Source organism: Sesamum indicum, linkage group LG9 (genome assembly GCF_026168435.1).
Source record: "Sesamum indicum cultivar Baizhima isolate 11 linkage group LG9, ASM2616843v1, whole genome shotgun sequence".
Taxonomy (NCBI): domain Eukaryota; kingdom Viridiplantae; phylum Streptophyta; class Magnoliopsida; order Lamiales; family Pedaliaceae; genus Sesamum; species Sesamum indicum.
In genome coordinates this window covers 5,403,255-5,425,592 of record NC_142665.1, presented here as the reverse complement: position 1 = coordinate 5,425,592, position 22,338 = coordinate 5,403,255, and the positions used below count along the sequence as shown (strand labels likewise).

Here is a 22,338-nt window from a genome sequence, read left to right as displayed (position 1 = left end):
AGCACTTTCTATTTGGCACGGTATTTCATATCCATACACACGTCCATATATCATTTCTATCTCATTCAAATTCATTACATCCCATTTTTTCTCGTCAGCATAACATGAGATTTTTCAAACAATCACAACTACTTTTTTATTTTTTTTATTTTTTTGGGATTTTCCTACCAAACCGGCCCTTCAACGAAGAGAGGACCCGAATGAGGAGGGGTGGTAGTAAGGTAAAATCCCATTCTTTTGAAATGCTGGCACACTGCTGCTGAAATAGCCTGAAAGTTGGACAGTCACCGTCAACTGCCACCGCGACCAGTGGCAGTCCCGTTATTATTGCAAAATTTGGAGGTCAAATACGGTCGATAATTCCTAGACAATGTGCGCATACATACGGTAGTAATACAGGACAGAGAATGAGAGAGAGAGAGAGAGAGAGAGAGAGAGAGAGAGAGTGTCTAGAGATGGGTAAGTATGTAGTTGAGGTGGTAGGGTGGGCGTAGCGAGCAGCGGCAAAGGCGCAGGGCAACCCCGATTACGTCACCTTTTCTTCTCTCTGCCTGCACATTTGCCATTGCTACTCTCACGCGCCTTCTTTATGCGTGAACTTCCATGATTGTTTTATTTGCCTTTTTCTTTTTCTAAATAAATAAACATGGAATGGGGATTGATGATTGTTCGTTTCAATTTTGTATTTTAAACTTTTTTATTACATCTTTTATTTTATTTAATGTATATATTATATGTATAAAAAATTGTGTATATATAACATGTATATCTTAAATAGCACAAAAAATATTAAAAGTTAAAATACATATCTGATTCGATTATTTATAATCATTTGAAATATATAATTGCTAGTTACTATACAGATAAATGTAATCAATCCAAAATTATAATTTATCGTAATAGTTATTAAAAATTATATATGTCGATGAAATTCGTACTCATATTCTCACTCCTTATTAGAAATTGAAGAAGTTGCTTGAATCATTATTAGAGTTGACACACATACCTATAAATTGTTTGTTTCTATTTTCTATTTGTCTCAAAGAAACCCCCCCCCCCCACCCCCCCAAAAAAAAAAGTTGTGAATATTTACTTAAATTCTTGTATAGTGTACAGTTAAATGTATTTTACTTTATGTTTTTTCATCTCTCACTTACATAAAATACAAAACCAATATAATGAAGATTTCAAAAAACACATACCTATTTTCATATTTATGTTTCTACTCACTTAGATTTAAAAAAACTTATATTTTAAAAATAAATCAATATAAATCCGAATAACTTTTTTTGTCATTTTATATAAGCAAATAAAATTTTTGACTGACGTGGTATTTATAATAGTTTCTGTTTTCGTGATGGGAAACAAGTTGTCAATAAACATTAGTGGAAATCAAGATTGTATGAAAGTGAAATAGCCATAAGTATATATTGAAGTCTGTTTGAAAAAATAATTTATATTTACAATATAATCAACAATGTAGAAGGTGGTGTTGAACTGCTGATAGTCTTTGGTTTAGAATAACTTAATTTAGAGAGTGTTTGGAAAATTCGACTTTTTTATATGTATTTTGTAGAAATTTTTGAAAGTTATCACAGTATCAAAAGTTGTAGTGTTTGTAAAAAATAGTATCAAACAGATAAAAGCTAAATTAGATAGTGTTTGGAAAAAAATTACTTGTAAAATAAACAGAATAGATTAAAAATCATTTTGTCCCTATGTGAAAAAATATTATTTTTTATTATTATTTCATTTATTGTTTGTCAATAATAATTAACTTTTCTAAAAAACTAATACATTTTATTTCAATCAGTATATTTGATATTTATTTTTAAAAAATAATATGTATTATTTATAAAAGCATTTAAAAAAATTTTAAAGCAAAATATATCAAGAAATAATAATATATTTTGATTCTAATAGTATCATTTTCATTTTATTCATTATTAATAAAAGATCTTATTATGTTAAACACTCTAACATCTTGATGTTTTAAAACAATTTAGGGAAACACTCTCTAATTGTAAGAGAGAGAAAAGCACGCGAGGTAGGAGGAGAGTGGGGGATTTAGGCAGAGGATGGGATGAAGTGAGTAGAGTTGAGAGTACGTTTAAAGCATTGAGCCCTAACTACTAACAGCACAGAACTCCCACGATACTTGCTGCCAAACCTACGTAGGACCCACTCGCATTGACATCTCCCTATCTCTTTTCTCTATCTATACATACATACATATGCGTATGTAATAACTGTATGTATGTACTTTTGATTTCTCGGTGATCATTTATATCAGACATTAAAGAATCTCTGTTGTGCAATCACCACCCTTCAATTCATCAACCATTTGGACCCTGACCCTTCATTCAAATCCATCCCTCCAAAACTTAATTTATTATAATATCTCATACATTTTAAGGAATAGTTAAACTATTCTTATCGAGATTTGGTATAATTACATATAAATCCTTTGTGATTTGAGAAATTATATTTACAGCGCTTGAGATTTGCTTCCTTCTAATAAATAAATCTCTATATTGGTCAAGATTTACCGAATTTATTGATATTAATAAAAAAATTATATTTACCCGAAATTGATCTTGTTGCATGTCAAATAAATTTTTTTATAGCCAAATTTTTCATATGTTTTCACATATTAATGCATGTGATGAAGTATATTTACGCTGTTATAAGGGTAGTTTAGTCCGAAAAAATTATTTGATCTGTAATAAGTCAATCAAGGGTAAATACCAGTTTTTATTTAGTTTGTTTTTTGGCTAATATCAGTAAATTTAGTGAATTTTGACCAATTGAGGGACTTATTTGTTAAACGAAAGCAAACCTCAAGAGTACTATAAACTACAAGGGGTCTACATGTAATCACATCAAATTTCAAGGAAGGAGAGTGTAATTATTCCTACATTTAAAGATGAAAAATTAATTAAAAATATATTTATAATTTTGTACATAAACAAGTAATAAATTAAAAAATATTATCAAAACTAGCCGTTATGGCACGCTATTCCTACGTGCATATAATAAATAATTATTTATGCTTTAAAGTACATTATAAAAAAGAATAAGATATATAAACCAACACATCATATTTAAAATAAAATAAAATTAAATTAATTTAGAAAATTATCAATAAAAAAATTGGTGTGGTTGAAATTTCATAATAATATAGATAGAGGAGCATATATCATATAGAAGAAGAATTTGAACAGGGATGGTTAAAAATACATAAGAACATTTTTGATAGTTTAAAAAATTAATGTCGCAATGTAAGTAACTGTTGTTTATATGTGTAAATAAAATTTTCCTTTTTATATTGTATGAGTAAAGGTTCAAAATGTAGGAAAAAGGCCTAAGCGCTACACACCTTTAATAGTAACAAAACTCCCTTAATATTTTTGAGTTCGTTAATTGACACATCAACATTATATTTATAATTACATTGTGCCATTTTTGTTGGAGGGAAGTTCAGCTCAAACAAGGCATGTTTTAACAAAATAAGTTACGACAATTGCGTTTTAACAATCCTCTTTCTGACAAATTTCAAGTTCAATCCATCTTAGAAGATTACATCCACCAAAGTTTCTTATATATATATATATTTCCAAACTAATATAAGTATGGAATATAAAATAATATATTAATATTTTAAATTTCTATTGATACAATTTGTAAATTAAAGTTAATTCATTTATTAGTTATAATAAGCAATTCATCTTCTTTTTCTTTTCTTCCTTAAATTAAATAAATATAATAAAAATTAAATTATGTGCTTACATCAGACGTGCTCCGATAATTTGCATAAATAATTCGTAAAAATGAGTAAATCATGATATATTTTTCATCAAAATACATAAATTGAAAAAAAATGTCTAAAATTAATGATATTTTCCAATATTTCATTTTGATGGGTAGGTCCTGAGAAAGAGAAATGCGATTTCCATTGTCAATGGCACAATTAGAGCACCAGACATTGTCAATCTTAATGGGACTGTTTGCTATATATATAAAAACCCTAATTAACTTATTTTAGTATTTTTCTCCATTACTTTCCATTGAAATGATGAAACTTATGCATAATTATGAGCATTATGGACCAATGGATAAGCCTAATCAAGATTAGATCAAGTGACGAATTGAAAATTTTAAGGAAAAAGAGGTCTTAGGTTTAATTTTCATCGTCGTCACAATTATTACTACGCACGCTTAAGTTATTATTATTTTTATGTTTTTGTAAATAACTAATAATCTACGTAATTAATTATGATAAAGTCATTTCCACCCACCCCATCTTAAATAATTTAAAAAAAAAAAGAACTATTTACATATATAGTTTCCTAGGTTCTATAATCCACAAGGTGAGATCTTGACTGGTTTGCGATAATTACTATTATTCCGTTTTAAGGATAATTTGTTACATAGTCGCTAATTTAATAAAATATTTATAATTTTTTAAATTAAAAAATATATAATCATACAAAATTTTATTGTAATTTACTCTTTCCAAATGAAATTCCGCATTCGAAATGCATTTTGCAAACAAATTCCAGAGTATAATAACTCTAGTCGAATTTGCATACATATAGATATATATTACGAGCTCGTTTATTATTACAAAACCCAATTAAAGAAACATTATTTATGAGGAAATTTATCTTTTTGGCTGTAATGTAATCACAAAAACATGATATTATGTTACATTTCCAAAAATAATTAAATTAATTCATATACAAGAGATTTAAGAGTATAATTTCCAAATAAATTGCATGTATTAATTAAATTATGCTAAAGATAGTATGGTAGACACCTTTTTCCTAAGAAAAGTAGAATAAGGGCAGATAGGTAAAGATAAAAATATATGAGCAAGTGGTGCATCCTATGATGGCTTGTCCACAAATTCTTTACTTAATTTTTTGTTTTTCTTTTTCAGAAAGGTTAAGTCAAGTTTGTTTGTGTTCAATGAAAAATCCTTCTTTTTGTCTCCATGAATGTAGGAATACTTTTACATGCTGTGAAAAATACTAAATAATTTCTTTACTTTTTATTATTAATATTAGTCGTGTGACATGCTGTCTCTGTATGCATATTATAATAAATAGTATTTTATATTTTAAAATATATTATAAATAAAAATTAAATGTATAAATCAACAAATCGTATTAAAAAAAAATAGAAAAAAATCAAGTAAGGTATTATCGACACAACAAAGAAATTGATGTACTGTTATTAATATGATGTGGAGACGCTTTTGTAAAATAAATTACTTAATTTTTAAAATTATCTAATTAAGAGTACATTTGTCATATTTAAAATTTAATGGGCTGATGTCAGTAACCATCGTTTGTGAGTTTAGGTATTTTTTTTATGTTGATATAGATAATAAATTTCATAATTTAATATATTTTCATGTGTTTATGTAAAAGGTATTTTTATGCATGGAAGAGGGTTTTAATATAATAGTTTTTTCTTAAAGAAAAAAGAAGAAAATTTAAGGTAATCAAGAAAAGATATTTTTATTATTATTATTATTATTTTTGGTTCCCTGAAAAATCATAAAAGCTAATGCAAAGCAAAGAAAGAGAGGAGTGGGGTTAAGCTGTGGGTGTGGGTTCTGTACTGTCTTAACTTGTCCCCTCCACTTAACACAGTTCTTTTTTAGAGATCTCTCTCTCTCTCACACACACACACATTGAAAAACAGTCTCAAGTCCAAAAGGGGCACTACCACCACATTGGCTTCTTTTGCTTTTTGCTTCTGTGCTTGCCAAGCAATTGTCTATGTCTGCTGCTGCTGCTCCCCCTTCAGATAACTGCAAATGGGGGAGGAATCATACTTTGAATTTCTTGTTATTATTTGATACCCTCTCTTTTCTTCTCATCTTTTAGATTAGCTTGTTTGGACTCCTTCTCCTCCTACTGTCCTTACAAAAACATGGCTTTTCTTCCTCTTGTCTCTTTTCTGAAAATCCCTCTTCTCTTCTTGCTTTAAAGCCACCACCTTTTATGTAATTTCAGGCCACAATTTCAAGTCTTTCGTCAAAACTACCAGCTGGGAGCTCTGTGGAACACCATAAACGATTCTTGATTGCTTCCCACCCCCATTTTCAATGTTTTCTTCCCTCTTTCTTTGGTTGTTTTAGTGCTTTTCTTCCTTGTGGTTGTGTAATGCTAAAATAAGTGAATTGATTGGTGAAAAAATCTGAAAAAAAGGAAACCCTCTGGGCAATTCATGGAGATTGATCTGAATCATGCAGTTTGTGAGGTGGAGAACAGTAATAATGCAAGTGGCAATGGAGAAGAATGTGACAAGGGGGAAGGTGGTAGTTGTGTTTATGGCTGTTTGTCCACTTCCACTTCATCTTGTTCTTCAAATGCTGCCTTTGACTCATCTTCCCCTTCTTCAGTACCTGCTCCATCATCATCAATTTATATGGAGCTATGGCATGCCTGTGCTGGACCTCTAACCACTTTGCCCAGGAAAGGGAATGTGGTGGTCTATTTCCCTCAAGGCCACTTGGAACAGGCTGCTTCTGCCTCACCTTTTCCTCCCATGGAGATGCCCACTTTTGATCTTCCTCCCCAGATCTTTTGCAGGGTTGTGGATGTTCAGCTACTTGTAAGTACTTTCTGCTTTATATTCAGTACCTTGTGATTTATAAGTTCTTTCTTCTCAGTTTTTACTCTTATTGTTGCATTCTTAATCCTGAGTTTGCATAATCTCTTGAAACAGGCTAACAAGGAAAACGATGAAGTCTACACTCAGCTGAGTCTGCTTCCTCTGTCAGAGGTACTTTTGGTGATTGTGGGTATCTTGGTTATGGATTTTGTTTGTGTGATTGGAGAAAAAGTTTTGTTTTTGATTAGTGAAAGAATTGGAAATTCATTGTTGGGCAGAAAAGCATTTATAGTTGCAGTCTTGCACACTCCGTTTCTTTTCTTGATTTCCACTTTGGGGCTGGAGTTGGAGAAGCATATCTACTCATTATGATCCATTTTTACGTTCTTACTTTTTCAAGTTCCATTTGCTGATAGAATTAGTGATTGACAAGTCTTTGCATTGGTGATCTAGGGAAAGTTCTCGAACATGTCGAATTTCAGTTTTTGATTATGTTTTAGCATTTATACAGCTGGTGGGCCTGAAATTAGAAGGCAAAGAGAGTGAAAATGCAGGCGCTGATGAGGACGGAAACGGGGTTGTGCCTGCAAAGTCAACTTCCCACATGTTCTGCAAAACTCTTACTGCTTCCGATACGAGCACCCATGGCGGATTTTCCGTCCCCCGTAGGGCTGCCGAAGATTGCTTTCCCCCTCTGGTTCGAACCATCTGAATTTCGACCTATTGCACTTAAATATTCTGGCCAACTTCAGTTGTTTTTCGTCTTGCTCAAGTTTCTCATGAACTTTCATTTTTGTTGCAGGATTATAAAGAACAAAGGCCCTCCCAAGAACTCATAGCCAAAGACCTGCATGGAGTGGAGTGGAAATTCAGACACATTTACAGAGGTAATAGTTTCATTTGGACACTGATTATCATGTCTGAGTACCTGATTATTTTATTCTAACGTTGCAGGCCAGCCGAGGCGACATTTGCTCACTACTGGATGGAGTATCTTTGTCAGCCAAAAGAATCTCGTATCGGGGGATGCAGTTCTCTTTTTGAGGTGCATTTACATCTAAAGTTTTGTATTTGAGCAGAATGCATGGACAGATTAACATTGAATCTTGGATTTAAGAACTAAAGTGAAAAGGGCGATAAAAACTTGAGAAAACTGGATTACCACTCTAATAGTCCCAATATAAATTCCTTTCTCAAATTCTTTTGAAAAATTAGTTCGCGAATGTAATATAAGGAAATGAAAGGATAGATATTTAAATGTTTACTTATCTTCTACTTTGACTCATTTACACTTATTTTTTCCTGAATATCAAGAAATGTTTCGACCTTTCTTATTTCTCTCACATGCTTCAATTATCTATGTAGAGGTTAATGCAAACTTGCTGATCTGTAAGTTCTTAATTCAAGTTTAAGAAATTAAGCACATTTCCTCTATGTCAAAAGAAAATGTTTACGAAGATCAACACATAGTCATTTGGTGAAAATTAATTCAAGTGTAAGAAAGAGATAAATGGGACAGAACTAATTCTAAAGTAACAAAGTGAATCTGATAAAGAACCTTTTGTAATAAGTCTACTTTAATGATATTGCAGGGGAGAAGCTGGAGACCTGCGGCTGGGGATCAGAAGAGCTGCTAGACCTAGAAATGGTCTACCTGATTCAATCATTAAAAATCAAAATTCTTATCCCAATGTCCTCTCTCCAGTAGCAAATGCTTTATCAAGCAATAGCACTTTTCCTGTTTTCTACAGCCCAAGGTACTACAATACGCTCTCTTTATTTTGTGGAGGATTTTGTAGCTATCAACTCATTTTACATGATACAAGTGGAAGTCCTTCGAGTTAAGAGGGTGTTCGGCTGAGCTAATAAGCACTTCAAAAGTGCTTGGAAATTTTTTTTCTAAAAAGCTTATAAGATCCAAAATAAAATGTTTAGGATCATATGAGTTCTTTAAGTTCAACACATATTCTTTTTGTAAGATCTTTTAAACTCTTAAATTTTAACATTCAAGAGACAAAAACACCTTCCCTGTTTGGTTAATATTTCACTTTACCTTCACGTAATTGATCTTTTTTCCCCTCAAAACAATAAATCTATTCACATGATTCTAAATTCTCATAGTATGATGGCCTTTTTGATCATTATTATAATAAAAGAGCTTATTATGCTACAAACCCTGACATCTTTGAAGCTTTCATATGTTGTTATCCAAACTTTTAGAACTTACTTAAAATTGAACATTTTTAAGTTCTTAAACCTCTTATAAGATGTTCTAAATAAGCTTAGCCAAACACCCTCTAAGTACAATGATCTCAATCATTAGGACTTCTATAATGGAAGGAGAAGATAAGTGAAGATAACGTTCCTAATTGAAGCATGGTTTTGGGTGGCCGACATCTTTAGGAGTTTATTGAAGAAGCTGTGTGCTATTTTGTTGAACTTATTGATCATGGGACTCATTAAGCTGTGACTATTCAAGCTATAAATGTACTTGGACAAATCAACTTTATTGAGGTTGGGAAAGTATGTATTGGTTGAAAGGTGACGGAAAATTGCACGATGCTGACAAAATATGAATCATAATTTACTCAGAAAAAAAAGCTGCCGAAATGGCGGGTGTCTGATTATGGAAAAGTAGGTTCGGAGAATTAATGATGTTGGGCAATGATTGGTCAGCAACAGATCCAGTGATTGTTCTTTGTCGATACACGTGTTCGATGATTTGAATTGTCACTTTTATAGTCTGTGTGTAACCTTTCAACTAGTACAACTCATGTCCCACCTAAACAGACATATTGTATTTATATTTTTCTGTGATGGTTTTATCTTCACTACGATGGAAACTTTGGTGGATGGTGTTCAACATATTGTTGCCGAGCTACAGTGTTTCACTTTTATGAGTAAAAGTTCATTTTCATGACCACTGAAAAAGATAAGAACATGGCAATTAATGCATGCGTTTAAAATAAAAATAAAAAATCAGAAGTGAAACTCTAAAGGCCTCATACTGTTCTGGCCGAAGAAAATAAAAAGAAACATGATGTGACCCAGACATGGTCACAAGAATGCAGACATGCTTCTTGCTGACTTCTTTTAATTGTTCTGAGATCATTGCAAGTATTCTTTTCTACTAATAGGTTGTATATTTATGTCGTGTATTTGGCTGGATTTACCTATTTTGTTGCAGGGCAAGTCACGCCGACTTTATCGTTCCCTACCAAAAGTATGTGAAGTGTACCACCAGTCAGATCCCTGTTGGGACGAGATTCAAAATGAGATTTGACTTTGATGATTCTCCCGAAAGAAGGTCCTATTTAATTCAAATTAATATCACTATTTGGCCTCTCTGATGCATTTTGATGAGAAGAAAATATATTTGTGCTCTCGCAGGTTCAGTGGAGTGGTAACTGGAGTTGGCGATATGGATCCTTATAGGTGGCCGAACTCAAAATGGCGATGCCTGATGGTAGATTATAACTTCATAATCAGGCAACAGTTCTGTTTTAGGCGATATGCTAGGACGTCTAGTTGATCATTTTCATTCATTGTACACCATTGCATCTGTTTTAAGCGATCCGTCATAATTATATGTCGTTACTTTCCCCTCAAAAACATCTCTCATTTTATTTCAGTGGAAGGGTGTGATCTCACCATCATACCACTTGTTCATATAGATCGGAAGCGTCCTAGCGACAGTGAAATAACCTATATATTTTCAGTATGAGAGACTCTGTTTAATTAATGAAATCAAGCCTGGATGCTCTTTCCCATATTGATATCAATGCCGTTCTTAGTTTTATATGAATGGGGGAAATTCATTCATATCCCATATTAGCTTAAATAAAAAGAATAGAAGAAGTACATTTTGGTTTATTTGTAGATGGACTTCTGCCAATCTCCCTTTACAAGTTGATTAACATGATTGTTTCCTACACATCTTATAGGTCCGCTGGAATGAAGACATCATGAGCAACCACCAAGAACGAGTTTCTCCATGGGACATTGATTTCTCAGGTAATTACGCGCCTCTGAGCATCCAGTCTTCACCTAGAATGAAGAAACTGAGGTCAAATCTGCAAGTTCCCCCACATGACAGCCCTGTTGCTGGTGCATATCTTTTCCATTATACAAAGTTCTTTTCCTTTAGATGTTATACTCTAATTTTGGAGGCTGGCCTCTGATGTGTGTACTTTTTTTTTTTTTCTCTCCCTCTTTTGAGCAGGAGGGGCTGCACTTTTGGACTTCGAGGAGTCCGTAAGATCATCTAAGGTCTTGCAAGGTCAAGAAAATGTAGGTTTAGCACCACCTCTCTATAGAAGTGATCGGATAAACCGCCAGCTGGATTTTGAAACGCGACCCCCGCCGCCTAATCCTGTACCAAACAGGATGGAAAAGATTAACTATGGTGAGTTTGTGAGAAACCAGGGTTCCGCCACTTTCACGGGCTTTCTGGAATCCAATTGGTTTCCTAAGGTCTTGCAAGGTCAAGAAATTTGCTCGTTGCGATCTCTAGCTGGGAAAACCGATTCGAGTCTTGGTGCATGGTCCAAACCCAGTCTTGGTTACAATCTTCACAACATGCATCAACGGCCTACTCCAAGCTTCTATCCTCTAGCTTCGGAAGGTGCTCGAAACATGCCTATTCCACACAATGGCATCTATAGAGTGGGACAGGGCCCGTCAGTGTTATCCAACTTTTCTAACTTCCGAATGGGAAATCATGCGTTAACCCCAACTTCTATTCTGAGTGGGGCTGCAGCCGATATAGGTCGAGCGCCACATCTCACAATTGAACCAAGGGCACAGGAGAAGACATCGGCACCCACAACTTCAACTATGCATTTTAAAAATATGAACAACGATGACAACTTAAAGGAGAAAGTTCCCATCTGTAAGATATTCGGGTTTTCATTGACCGAAGATCCTACTAATCTTAGTCTGCAGGGTCCTAGTAAGAGGAGCTGTACAAAGGTGAATTTCAACATTTCATAGAACTATTATTATGCTATTCTTCCAACTCTTAAGGGTGATTATTCTATGTAGGTTCATAAACAAGGCAGCTTGGTGGGGAGAGCCATTGATCTCTCGAGACTGCATGGTTATGATGACCTGCTAGTCGAACTGGAAAGGTTGTTTAGCATGGAAGGCCTTTTGCGTGATCCAAACAATGGGTGGCGCATATTATATACTGACAGTGAGAATGACATGATGGTAGTTGGAGACGACCCGTGGCAGTAAGTCCCTCACATAGCATGCTCATTCTTTTGACCCGTGCTTTTCCTTTTCTTTGGAATTAGAGGCAATCACATTGGTACTCGATAAGGTTTGGACATTACAAGAAAGCCTCTTGGTCTAAAAAATTACACTACACCTCTGCGGTCATGTTTTATATTACAGATTCCCTCTTGACGACCGGATGGCAATGGAGGATTTGTAATGTAAAACATAACTATAATGGGTGTATAACTATTACAGCTATAGTATCGCTTTTAAGATTTGACGGTTTCCTTTTGTAATACATCCAAATCTCAAAGGGTGCCTGTAATTATCCCTTGAAATTATGAACTCCAAAAGTGCTGCTTAGGATGATGTAATGAAATGAGAATGACTCTTTCCCTAATAAAAGTAGTTGTCTTGTCTCATACTTCACTGCAGTGACTTTGAAAACAGGTCATTTGCCTTCATGACTGAAAACACCATTTGAGTATTATGTGAAAACACATGCGAGTTCGATTAGCAATTTAAATGGCTTTTCTTGAATTGCAGCGAGTTTGTTGAAGTGGTCACTAAGATTCACATATACACGCAAGAAGAAGTGGAGAAGCTGACCATCGGAATAAACAGTGATGACACTAAAAGCTGTTTGGAAGAAGCACCACCGGCACCTGATGTATCGAAGTCGTCTTCTGTTGGGCAGCCTGACTCTTCTCCAACCGTGATCAGGATGTGAAGCTTCAGGTTTTTCGATTGTCATGCCGGCTGTACTGTACCGTTCATGTGCTACTAAATAAAGTTTTGCTATGTGTTTGTTGTGTTCTGGTTGCTATCTACATTACCGCACTCGTTGCTCAAGACTGTAATATTGGAGAATCATGTGAACTTGTTATGTTTTAAAATAATGTCAGAGTACTGGTAGTACTATTAATTATGGTGTTCTTGAGTTGGTTTCTGTTGGAGTTCTGCATTTTTTGCTTTTAGTCCTAGGTTGTTACTTGAGATGAAATGTCCCTTATGGTGCTAAAAGACAATCTCTGGGAAACAGTACTGTGGTTAGGCTGTGAGGATGTCTGTGATGACCCTCCAATATTTCTTGGGAACTATAGCTAGTGTGACTCAGGCAGAAATCTACTCTTCGGAAGAAAACAAACGTCAGGAATATTAGATGTAATTTTTTAAATTATGAGACGTCTATGTATAATTGTACCAAGTAGGTTCCATAGTAAATAATTATATCAAATTTCAGGAGAGAACAGTATAATTATCCCTCAATTTAACATTTTCTTTGCTTTACTTCCCCTAATTATTTATCAAACTTTGTCTTTTATATTAATGATAATTACATATATTTTTACTATTATAGTACCCACTATTGTAAGTATTTTATTGATGATAATTACAAATTCTCCATTGTCGTCTGTAAAATTATCAATCCTTGATTTTTAATGACTATCCAACAACTAGCTTAATCCGATATGTTTGGTTCTCATCTGATTCTTATAATGAACTAATAACCAATAATTTTATGGATTATGAATTATAATTTTATTTATTTTTTAAAATTATTTTACCGACTAAGTAGATAATTTTTTTATAATTTTGTAAAATTTTTCATTTATCTCATCAGTTTTTTTTTTTTTTAAAATATAACAATGATAAATTTGATAATTTTACATCTCAATTCAAGAATTATACAATTAATTTATTAAATATAAAAAATATTAATAATTTTTAAACAACTAAAAAAATATTTATAATTATATGATTTGTAATTTACCCTAATACTTTTACGACATTCTGAAAAGCTTCTGTATTTAATAACTTGGAAGCGCATTTATAAGCTAAAACTTATTCGAGCATCTGCACGAACTCCAAAACCCCGTCAATGGCAAATATTCAAATTTAAAACCCTAAAAGGCACTGTGTCACCAATTAACCAACTCCACGGAAAACCAGTAATGGATCGAGGTGGAGGACAGCAACAGCAGCAGCAGCAGACGGAGAGTGCGTCGAAGCCGTCGAAGTTCGCGGTTTACCAGAACCCAGCCCTCTCTGCCGCCCTCACCTCCAACAGCCTCCGCCCCAGCGCCTCCACTTTCCTGTTCTTCCTCTCCGTCTCCTCTGCTTCTGTCCTTGCTCTCATTTTCTCTCTGTATAGGTACATTGCCTTTGTATGTTGGTTTATAGCCGCGCAACGTCTTTTGGCCTGTGTTTGTGTTTGTAACTGCTGCATATTGATTAATAAAAGATAGGTTTTGAGTCAGCTCCTATTCCTTCAATTTGTTCTAGTTGTGCGTTTCTAGCTATTGCATTTTTGATACTGGGAGTAGGTTTTCAATTATTTCCTATTCCTTCATATTGATGTTTGTCTCTAGCAATGAAGTGGCTGTCTAAAGTTAAAGTTTGGCCGTGAAATGACTGACTTTATTTATTCATCTGTGTTCCTGCTCTCCTTGCTTGAGAATGTTGGCATATGAGGGAGGCAAGTGAGTTTACCAGTGGTTGGGAGAAGATGATATAGGGATGGAAGTTACTATATCTTGCCTGTCTCCAGCTTGATCAGTTTTAGGAGTACTATAGTGTATCCATTTTTGGCTTGCTAATTAACAAACCTCAAACTTCCGTGCAAGCCAAGTTTTAAGCTGGGCAATTTTTAGTCCTAATTATAATCCTGGTGCTTGTTATATACGTGTGTGTGTGTAAGAGAGAGAGTGGGAGGGGTGGTGGGGGGAGAGGGGAGGGCCGGAGGGAAAGGGGGAGAGGCGTGGGCATGCGCAGACATATATACATAGATATATGTGCACACATATATATATATATATATATATATATATAATTTACATGTGTCTTTGTGTACATATCTTGCTCTTTATTGTTTTCGAGGTCTGATATGCATTTTATCTAGGAATAGGATTAAAATTATCAAACTCATATGAATCTGATCTATGTAGGGAAAATGCAGTTGTTACTGATTTTGGACTCAGATTTGTCTCTAAGGATGTTTCTCGTAAGTGATGTTTCAATCTCCATTCTAGGTGCTTTAGAGGCAACTATTTGATAGTATTCTTGTGAATTATGACATATTGTCGACATGTCAGGTATATGTTTCAAGGTGATGCAAACCACAGCAAGTTTCATTTTGTTTGGAGCTTTGGTTGCTTTTGTCAAAGCCCTCTCAAGGTGGAGAACAATAAATGTTGCGGAGGTCGTAGTTGTCTCTCCTTCCAACGGCACAAAGGAAGTAACACGCCTTACCAACAGACAACTGGGCCTTATAGGGTTAAAGTCCAAACCTGAAGTGGGTTCTGAAGAGTCTTCAAAGAAACCTCCTAAATCTAGAATTAGCACACCTTCTCCATCAAATGTCCTTGTCCCCCTACACCAGTCACTAACAGACTCAAATCACTTGTCTAGAACGAGCGGTGGGAAATCAAGCACCACTAGCGGCAGCAAGATGCATAGCTTTACTACACCATCAAAATCACCAGCTTCTCCCTCTATGTATCTTGTCCCCACAGCCTCTATGCGTTCACCAGTCCAGTCACCGTCGCTGCAGACATCACCAGGTGCCGATCAGTTTATTGCCACCCCATGGTCAAATAAGCGTCCTGGTTTTCATAAAGAGATAGTAACAGAGGCAGATCTCGAAAAATTTTTGGCTGATGTAGACGAGAAAATATCTGAAACAGCAAGTAAATTGGCAACTCCACCCCCCAGCATAAGTGGATTTGGCATGACCAGTCCAAACACTATCTCCAGTTCAGTTAATACTTCTGGAACGACAAGAAGCACACCTCTGAGGCCTGTTAGGATGTCCCCTGGTTCCCAAAAGTTTACCACTCCTCCGAAGAAAGGGGAGGGAGATCTTCCTCCTCCGATGTCCATGGAAGAGTCAATTGAAGCTTTTGAAAGGTTGGGCATTTACCCACATATTGAGCAACAGCGCGACTGTCTCAGGCAGTGGTTTTCTGCTGTTGTACTTAATCCTCTCCTTAATAAGATTGAGACTAGCCACTTGAAGGTAAGAGTTATGTTTTCAACTATGCTTCTTACTGGAGCTGACTTAAAGTTTTGGCATAACTTTGGCACAACTCTAATTAGGAGTTTGCATATATCTCTGATGTATCAACTTAAACCTGCGAATAATGGAAAAATAAGGACACTATTGTAATGGTGATTTTGCATAGAAACAGTGAACGGTAAATTTATAACTCTAAATATATTAAGGCCCAAGATAAAAACCTGGTAGGAATGTCAGTGTATTTATCATAGTGAGTTTTCATGGAAGCAATAAATTATATCATAACAGAGAACAGAGTTATATAGTCATGTTCCCATTGCATAATCCATGTTTCTGTTCTGGAGATGATAGCAAATCACAGGTGTTGGTCTTTGCGAATAAGACATATATGAAATTCTGAACCTGAAAGGTTGCCGTAGAAAATGTATTTATTCACAAGCAGGATTTGTATTTTATTCTCTAAACCCTTACCTTATGGATCCTCTGGAAGCTTTGGAATTTTCACTCTTTATAACTTTCAAAATTCATTCATTGTTTGCAGAAATAGCTGAGATAGTGGTAGGACTTTTGTTCTCTTTTCATTCTCCCATAAACTCAAGCTTGTCAACATGTTTTTTCTATGTTTTTGGGTTAGTCTCCATAGAGTTCCAGACTAAGATTTGAAGGATTCATGCCATATAACAGTGAAGTCTTTTAGTATGTTTCTTGGTTCTTCAACACTGTGCCATGCAATACCATTGTTCTCTGTTAATGTAGCTTCCTAAAGTAGAATCCATTTGGTGCATAATGTTTTAGATTTACTTCAGGTCATGATTTTTTTCAGCTTTACATGATCTAGAGAGCCATATAACTTTGAGTGGAAGTAGATTGGATGTTGATCCTTAATATTTTATGCTATTAGAAGTCTAGCTTCTTACTTTCAATGCATTTCCTTCTTGATTGCATATAATCTCTCATACTTTCAGGTTATTGAAGCAGCTGCTAAACTCAATATCCCAATTACCATAAGTCAAGTTGGAAGTGACACCCCTAGTACACCTACTATTGCTAATGCATCTCCAATCGAGAGGAATAATGAATGGAAGCCAGCATTTGCAATTGACGAAGATGGACTTCTTCATCAGCTACGTGCTAGTCTTGTTCAAGCTCTCGATGTTTGTATGTGTAAATTGTTCATGGATTTATAGTTCTCGTATACATTTCATAACTCGTAAGATAAAATTTTGATTTAAATACTTTCTTCAAATTTATTATCTTTTCCATTTTCAGCAAAGTTGCCAACTAGCAATTTCCAGCAATCCCCTCAGCAAGCTGCCTCGGTTCCTCTTTTACAAGAGGCCATTGATGTCATTACAGAACATCAGAGGCTCCATGCTTTGATGAAAGGAGAGTGGGCTAAAGGTTTACTTCCACAAAGTAGTGTACGAGCAGATTATACCGTACAAAGAATTCGCAGTAAGTGTATTCCTAATTACCTAATGTTAAAGTAAAACCGATGCCTGGCAGAATTCATCTTCTTCTCTCTTATGTGGTTTTCATCTTGTGAATTTCCATTAACCTGTCAAAAGTTCTATAGAGCTTGCTGAAGGAACGTGTTTGAAGAACTATGAGTATTTGGCAAATGGCGAGGCATATGACAAAGTAAATAAGAAATGGAGTCTTGAGCTTCCCAATGATTCTCACTTGCTTCTTTATCTGTTCTGTGCTTTCCTGGAATACCCAAAGTGGATGTTGCATGTTGATCCTACAACTTATGCTGGGGCACAGGCAAGCAAGAATCCTTTGTTTTTGGGTGTTCTGCCTCCTAAAGAAAGGTTTCCTGAGAAGTATATAGCTGTTATTTCTGGTATACCCTCTGTGCTACATCCGGGGGCTTGTATTTTAGCAGTTGGGAAGCAAAGTCCCCCTGTATTTGCCTTATACTGGGACAAAAAGCCTCACTTCTCTCTCCAGGTAAATTAAATCAGTGCATCATGCTAGTCTTTTGACTTTGTTTCCCACATGATAACTAAAAGCAATACTTGACTACTTAAAGAAATCTATGAATGCATGCATCATGTGATCCCCTTGGTCTATCTAACTGGCTTAAGGCAACTGCTGACCAGTTTATGATATTAAATTGATCAAGAAGTACGAACAGCATGCACAATCCGTTTTCTTTCTCTTCTTTCTATTTGCTAGGTGAGCCTGCCCAATATGGATATCGTATTTGGACTGACACAGTATTCTCACCAAGAGTTTATTTGTAGGAGTCTTTTAAAGTAGTTTTACATTGTTATCCCCAAAACCAGTGGTTGAGAACTTGAGAGTTTGAGAGCATTGACATATATGCTTTCTAAATGATGCTTAGTATGCTGCCAATTTACATTACACCAGACAAGAAGGAAAACAATAAAAATGGAAACACGAATAAAATAGGAAAAAAACCTACTAGACCCATCTTCATCCTGTGCTGCATTTGAGATAATATGTTGTCTTTATAATGTGATTGTAATTCGCAGATCTCTTATTATAGCATGCCACTAATGGATCTCTTATTCTAGTTACCTGTATGAATGATAGTCAAGATGAGTGTAATGAACAATGAAGATTAGGTAATTAATGATGATAAGTATGAGTCAAGAGTGAAAATGAATCTGAAACTGGCATTCAACATATTGCTCGGCAATTTCTTTGATTGAATTGTTGAAATCATAAAATGGTCAAAGAACAAAAATTCAGTGAATGCGATGTATTCACTATGAATGGAGATTAGGTAATTAATGATGACAAGTATGAGTCAAGAGTGAAGATGACATCTTAACTAGCACTCAACATATTTGCTGGGCGACTTCTTTGATTTGAACTGTGGAAATCATAAAATGGTCAAGAACAAAGATTCAGTGAATACAATGTATCACTATGTGTAGTAATCCTAAAACTTGGACTAGCCAAAGTTTTATGATGTCCCAATACACTTTGTTTGGAGTTGTCTTTAGGTAGGGTTTGGAAGGTTTGTAAAACTGAGTCTGGGTTTTGGAAAGTATGAAGTTTGTATTGGAGAGTGTGATAAGTGTTTGGTATTGTATTTTGAGAGGTTTAAAATTGTTGTAAATGGATGAATATATATTTGGTATTGTTTTAAAGGGCATAAAAAGTCACCGTAGATGTCATATCATGTCTTGATAGCGGTTGAAAGAAGTTTAAAATGTATGAAAATGTGTTTGATAAGACAAGTTACTGTAGATTTCTGATCATGTTTTAATAGTGGGTGTTTGGTATTTTTATATCTAAATAATATAGGAAAAGGGGATAGAATAATTTTGGTACTTATAGGGAAATTTTGGATTGGTTTAAACCAGTTAAAACCTCTAATTCGCTATTCTTGAAATCATTTTGACCCCGTTTTGGAAACTGACAAATAATGAAACCAAACAAAGAGATAGTATTCCTTATGCTAGCATGGTCTTTTAAGCATATTCGAGGGATTGCAAGAGTTGGGTCTTCTCCTCCTTTTCCTGCAAGTGCCTTCTCTTAAACCAATTGATCCTACTGGCTGTAGAACTATTTATATAGATAGTATGTGTTTGGGAGACTATAATAGGCCATCTCACTTTCATTTGCAGGGAAGAACAGCACTTTGGGATTCCATATTGCTCCTGTGCCATAAAATTAAAATCAGTTACGGTGGTATTGTTAGAGGCATGCACCTCGGTTCGTCGGCCTTGGCCATTCTTCCGGTTCTTGAACAAGAAACTGACGACTGAAAGTGCTGTTTATGTTACATCTCTTCATATAGGCTATGGGCTTCACGTACCAGAACGGGCCATCGAACTGCTGTTTTGCACTTGAAGAGTTATATTTGAGCAGATCATCCATGAGAAGCAGCGTCCTCTTGCTAACTCATTTTACTCTCCGTTTGTATTTAGTGTTAGTTGATGATATAAAGACAGGAAACAGACACCCCTTTCTTTATGGTTAGAAAATAGATATTGTTTATGAGAATGGTGAAATGTGTACATCTCTAGGTTTTGATGGAGACCATTTGAAACAGCAGTCCATGCTGGAAAGATCTATCTGGCATTCTGGCTGCTGATTTTTCTAACTAGTTATTTATCTTACTGCTTTGATGTTTCCTTGATTCTTTCTGGATGTTACCTCAGTATGCAATCAATCGGGTGCCCATTTTAAAGATATTCCACTTTGAATACTAATTTGAATTTTATAGGTTTGACACTGACGAGCAAGTGAACAAGTATCATATACATGAAATTTTCATTTAACCATTTAGCAATACATAGTCGAACGTGTTCTTTATGCTCAGCACAAAAAACCTCCGGATAACCCTTCCATTCATTAGGATCAAACATTTCAGCTCTTCTGTTGGTGTTTATAAAGTTGAACACCACCTCATCCGGGCCTCGCTAATCTCTTCAAGATGTAATAGATGGTCTAGATAAAAGAGGTGGTTGGGTACGAAACCAAGTTCAATCAATTTTTTGAAACAATAGATAGTATACCAAGCAGCTCGGCCAAGTTCCACCTCTTCTTTGTTTGTTCCACTTCTATATGCTGAGGCTTGAGGATACACCTCCTGACGCCGGCTTAAAGTAGTTTAGGCTAGAGCCTCCCCTCGTTATTGACAGGGATGGTATATTGGTAATGATACGAGTTTGCCAAAATTCAGGATTTGTCCCGCCAAAAAAATTTAGGACTTGGATCCACTGGGTTGGACTCGATAGATCTGATAGACCTTGTTAATATATTCTTAAAGTATTAAAAAATTATAGTTTTTAAAAAAAAGTACTACTACCATAACTTTCTAAATATAAAATAATAATATTATTGAAAGTTAAATATATATATATTTTGTATAATTTTAAGTGCATATTTTTGGAATTGAAATATTTAAAAATTTTAGATTTTATGTGTTATTTATATAAACATTAAAATGTTCATAAACTATTTATATTGATATTTTATTTGATAAATTATCAAGTTTGTGTATTATATATATAAAAAAATAGTCGAGACAAATCCAAGACAGATCAGAGTTCAAAACAATAAAACCCAAACCTGTTGGGGGACCCATTTAAAAGCTTCAAGATTTGCCCGAATTTGGAGGAATTTGAAATCCGGACCCATAAGCATCCCAAATTATTGGGCTGGTTCTGGTTGGGATGTCAATCTCAGAATTGGTTTAGTAGTAACGAGTGTGGAGGAAACGTAGCAAATAATTCTGGGTCCCTCACAGTTCTTGTGGCAGAAATACCCGGAGATAATGTAGCTCTCAAACATTGTGTTGCAACACAATTTTGTTTGTAATGTCCTTCACTTTCCTCATGCGATCAGTCTTTGGATCTATGCCTACTGTTTCACACTCCATTTTTTGGATTAGGGTCCACCACAAATCCACTTCCTTTTTTTTTTGCTCCCAGTATTTGTTTGATAATTTTGACATATTTACTCAACACGAGATAATTTAAAAGGCTGAAGATATTTTAAATTGATGCAAAAATTATAAAATTATAAAATTTTTTCACTTGGATTTAGATAGATTGATGGATAATAATGCAATCTAATTGGGGGATGAAATAGGTATTATCCCAAGTTCCCAACCCAAATTCAGTTTATATTTTCTAATAGGTTTGGATTTGAGCTTAGGTATAACATAAGACTATGAATCTGAACTTTATTATTATATAAAAGTAATCAAATAAGTATCATAAATTATAAATTCATCCATTTAAATGTAGCGAATGTGGTATTTCAAGAGATTGGATAGATCCAAAGAAAAGGAAATTGGAAAGCATACAAAAATGATTTCAGCCAGTCATCACATGAAAGTCTATGTATATAATTCAAATTCTTTGTTTGAACAAATTATTGTATTGGTTGAGTCCTTTTGTGGATGGTGTAGTGTTGAACAATCAATTAGTGGGGTAGGCTGCAAAGCGTCATGATCAGATAAGTCCCAAGACGTTAATAACTTGATAAATTTTGATCACTTAAACTAAAAATATCTTTTGGTTTTGGGTAAAAAAGAAAAAGGAAAAATTCTTGGAAAAGCAACCACTATTTCCCTACTTATCACTAATGCTCTAATGATGAATTAGAGTGTGAATACTTGTCGATTCAATCGATAAGAGAACGAGAACTTACGATTGTTGGTTCGATCGCAAGAGTTGTATTGATGAATGATGGATGATTTATAAGTATTTTTATAAGTCAGTTCAATTCTGTCTATTGGTGTGAGAATTGCGATGGAGAGTGATTTACAAGTATCCTTACAAGTAAGTGATTTGTAAGATCCCTACAAACGATAGTAGTAGATTGAACTATATTTTTCTATGAGAGAGAGAGGGGGGAGGTGGGAGGGAAGTTAAAACTTTGATCATGAATTAAATGGCGTTTTGAACCATAAAATATTATTTACGACCTTCATATGATCACCCCAACATCATACAATTTATTTGATTTTTCAAATTAAAAGC

At 34.6% G+C, this 22,338-nt stretch overlaps 2 protein-coding genes across 4 annotated transcripts; both read left to right on the top strand.

The window, feature by feature from the left end:
* Positions 1 to 5,629: 5,629 nt before the first annotated feature.
* On the top strand, positions 5,630 to 12,772 carry LOC105170702 (auxin response factor 4). 3 transcript variants are annotated; one of them, XM_011091582.3, is made up of 13 exons: positions 5,631 to 6,328; positions 6,416 to 6,627; positions 6,742 to 6,798; positions 7,139 to 7,324; positions 7,430 to 7,514; positions 7,582 to 7,672; positions 8,220 to 8,384; positions 9,815 to 9,934; positions 10,018 to 10,093; positions 10,572 to 10,734; positions 10,850 to 11,598; positions 11,671 to 11,861; positions 12,394 to 12,772. In XM_011091582.3, the coding sequence occupies exons 1-13, from the start codon at positions 6,241 to 6,243 to the stop codon at positions 12,575 to 12,577; spliced, it is 2,367 nt and encodes a 788-aa protein (XP_011089884.1). In that variant the 5' UTR covers positions 5,631 to 6,240; the 3' UTR covers positions 12,578 to 12,772. The 3 variants fall into 3 exon arrangements, with proteins under 3 accessions (XP_011089885.1, XP_011089884.1, XP_011089883.1); XM_011091583.3 differs by having other exon boundaries at positions 5,630 to 6,627; positions 10,572 to 10,641; XM_011091581.3 differs by having other exon boundaries at positions 5,631 to 6,627.
* Positions 12,773 to 13,678: 906 nt separating this feature from the next.
* LOC105170871 (cytochrome B561, amino-terminal protein) lies at positions 13,679 to 19,985 on the top strand. The gene is made up of 7 exons (XM_088885462.1): positions 13,679 to 14,002; positions 14,796 to 14,851; positions 14,943 to 15,865; positions 16,831 to 17,023; positions 17,135 to 17,320; positions 17,442 to 17,818; positions 19,471 to 19,985. Exons 1-7 carry the CDS (start codon positions 13,803 to 13,805, stop codon positions 19,609 to 19,611), a joined length of 2,076 nt encoding a protein of 691 aa, XP_088741588.1. The 5' UTR covers positions 13,679 to 13,802; the 3' UTR covers positions 19,612 to 19,985.
* The last annotated feature ends 2,353 nt before the right edge of the window (positions 19,986 to 22,338 follow it).

Excerpts from the sequence above, each read along its gene's own strand:
- LOC105170702 (XM_011091581.3), top strand. The coding sequence starts at position 6,241 with ATGGAGATTGATCTGAATCATGCAGTTTGTGAGGTGGAGAACAGTAAT. Across the intron at positions 7,515-7,581 it reads ATTCAGACACATTTACAGAG|GCCAGCCGAGGCGACATTTG; the intron begins GTAATAGTTTCA and ends CTAACGTTGCAG. Across the intron at positions 11,862-12,393 it reads GTTGGAGACGACCCGTGGCA|CGAGTTTGTTGAAGTGGTCA; the intron begins GTAAGTCCCTCA and ends CTTGAATTGCAG.
- LOC105170871 (XM_088885462.1), top strand. The coding sequence starts at position 13,803 with ATGGATCGAGGTGGAGGACAGCAACAGCAGCAGCAGCAGACGGAGAGT. Across the intron at positions 14,852-14,942 it reads TGTCTCTAAGGATGTTTCTC|GTATATGTTTCAAGGTGATG; the intron begins GTAAGTGATGTT and ends TCGACATGTCAG. Across the intron at positions 15,866-16,830 it reads TTGAGACTAGCCACTTGAAG|GTTATTGAAGCAGCTGCTAA; the intron begins GTAAGAGTTATG and ends TCATACTTTCAG.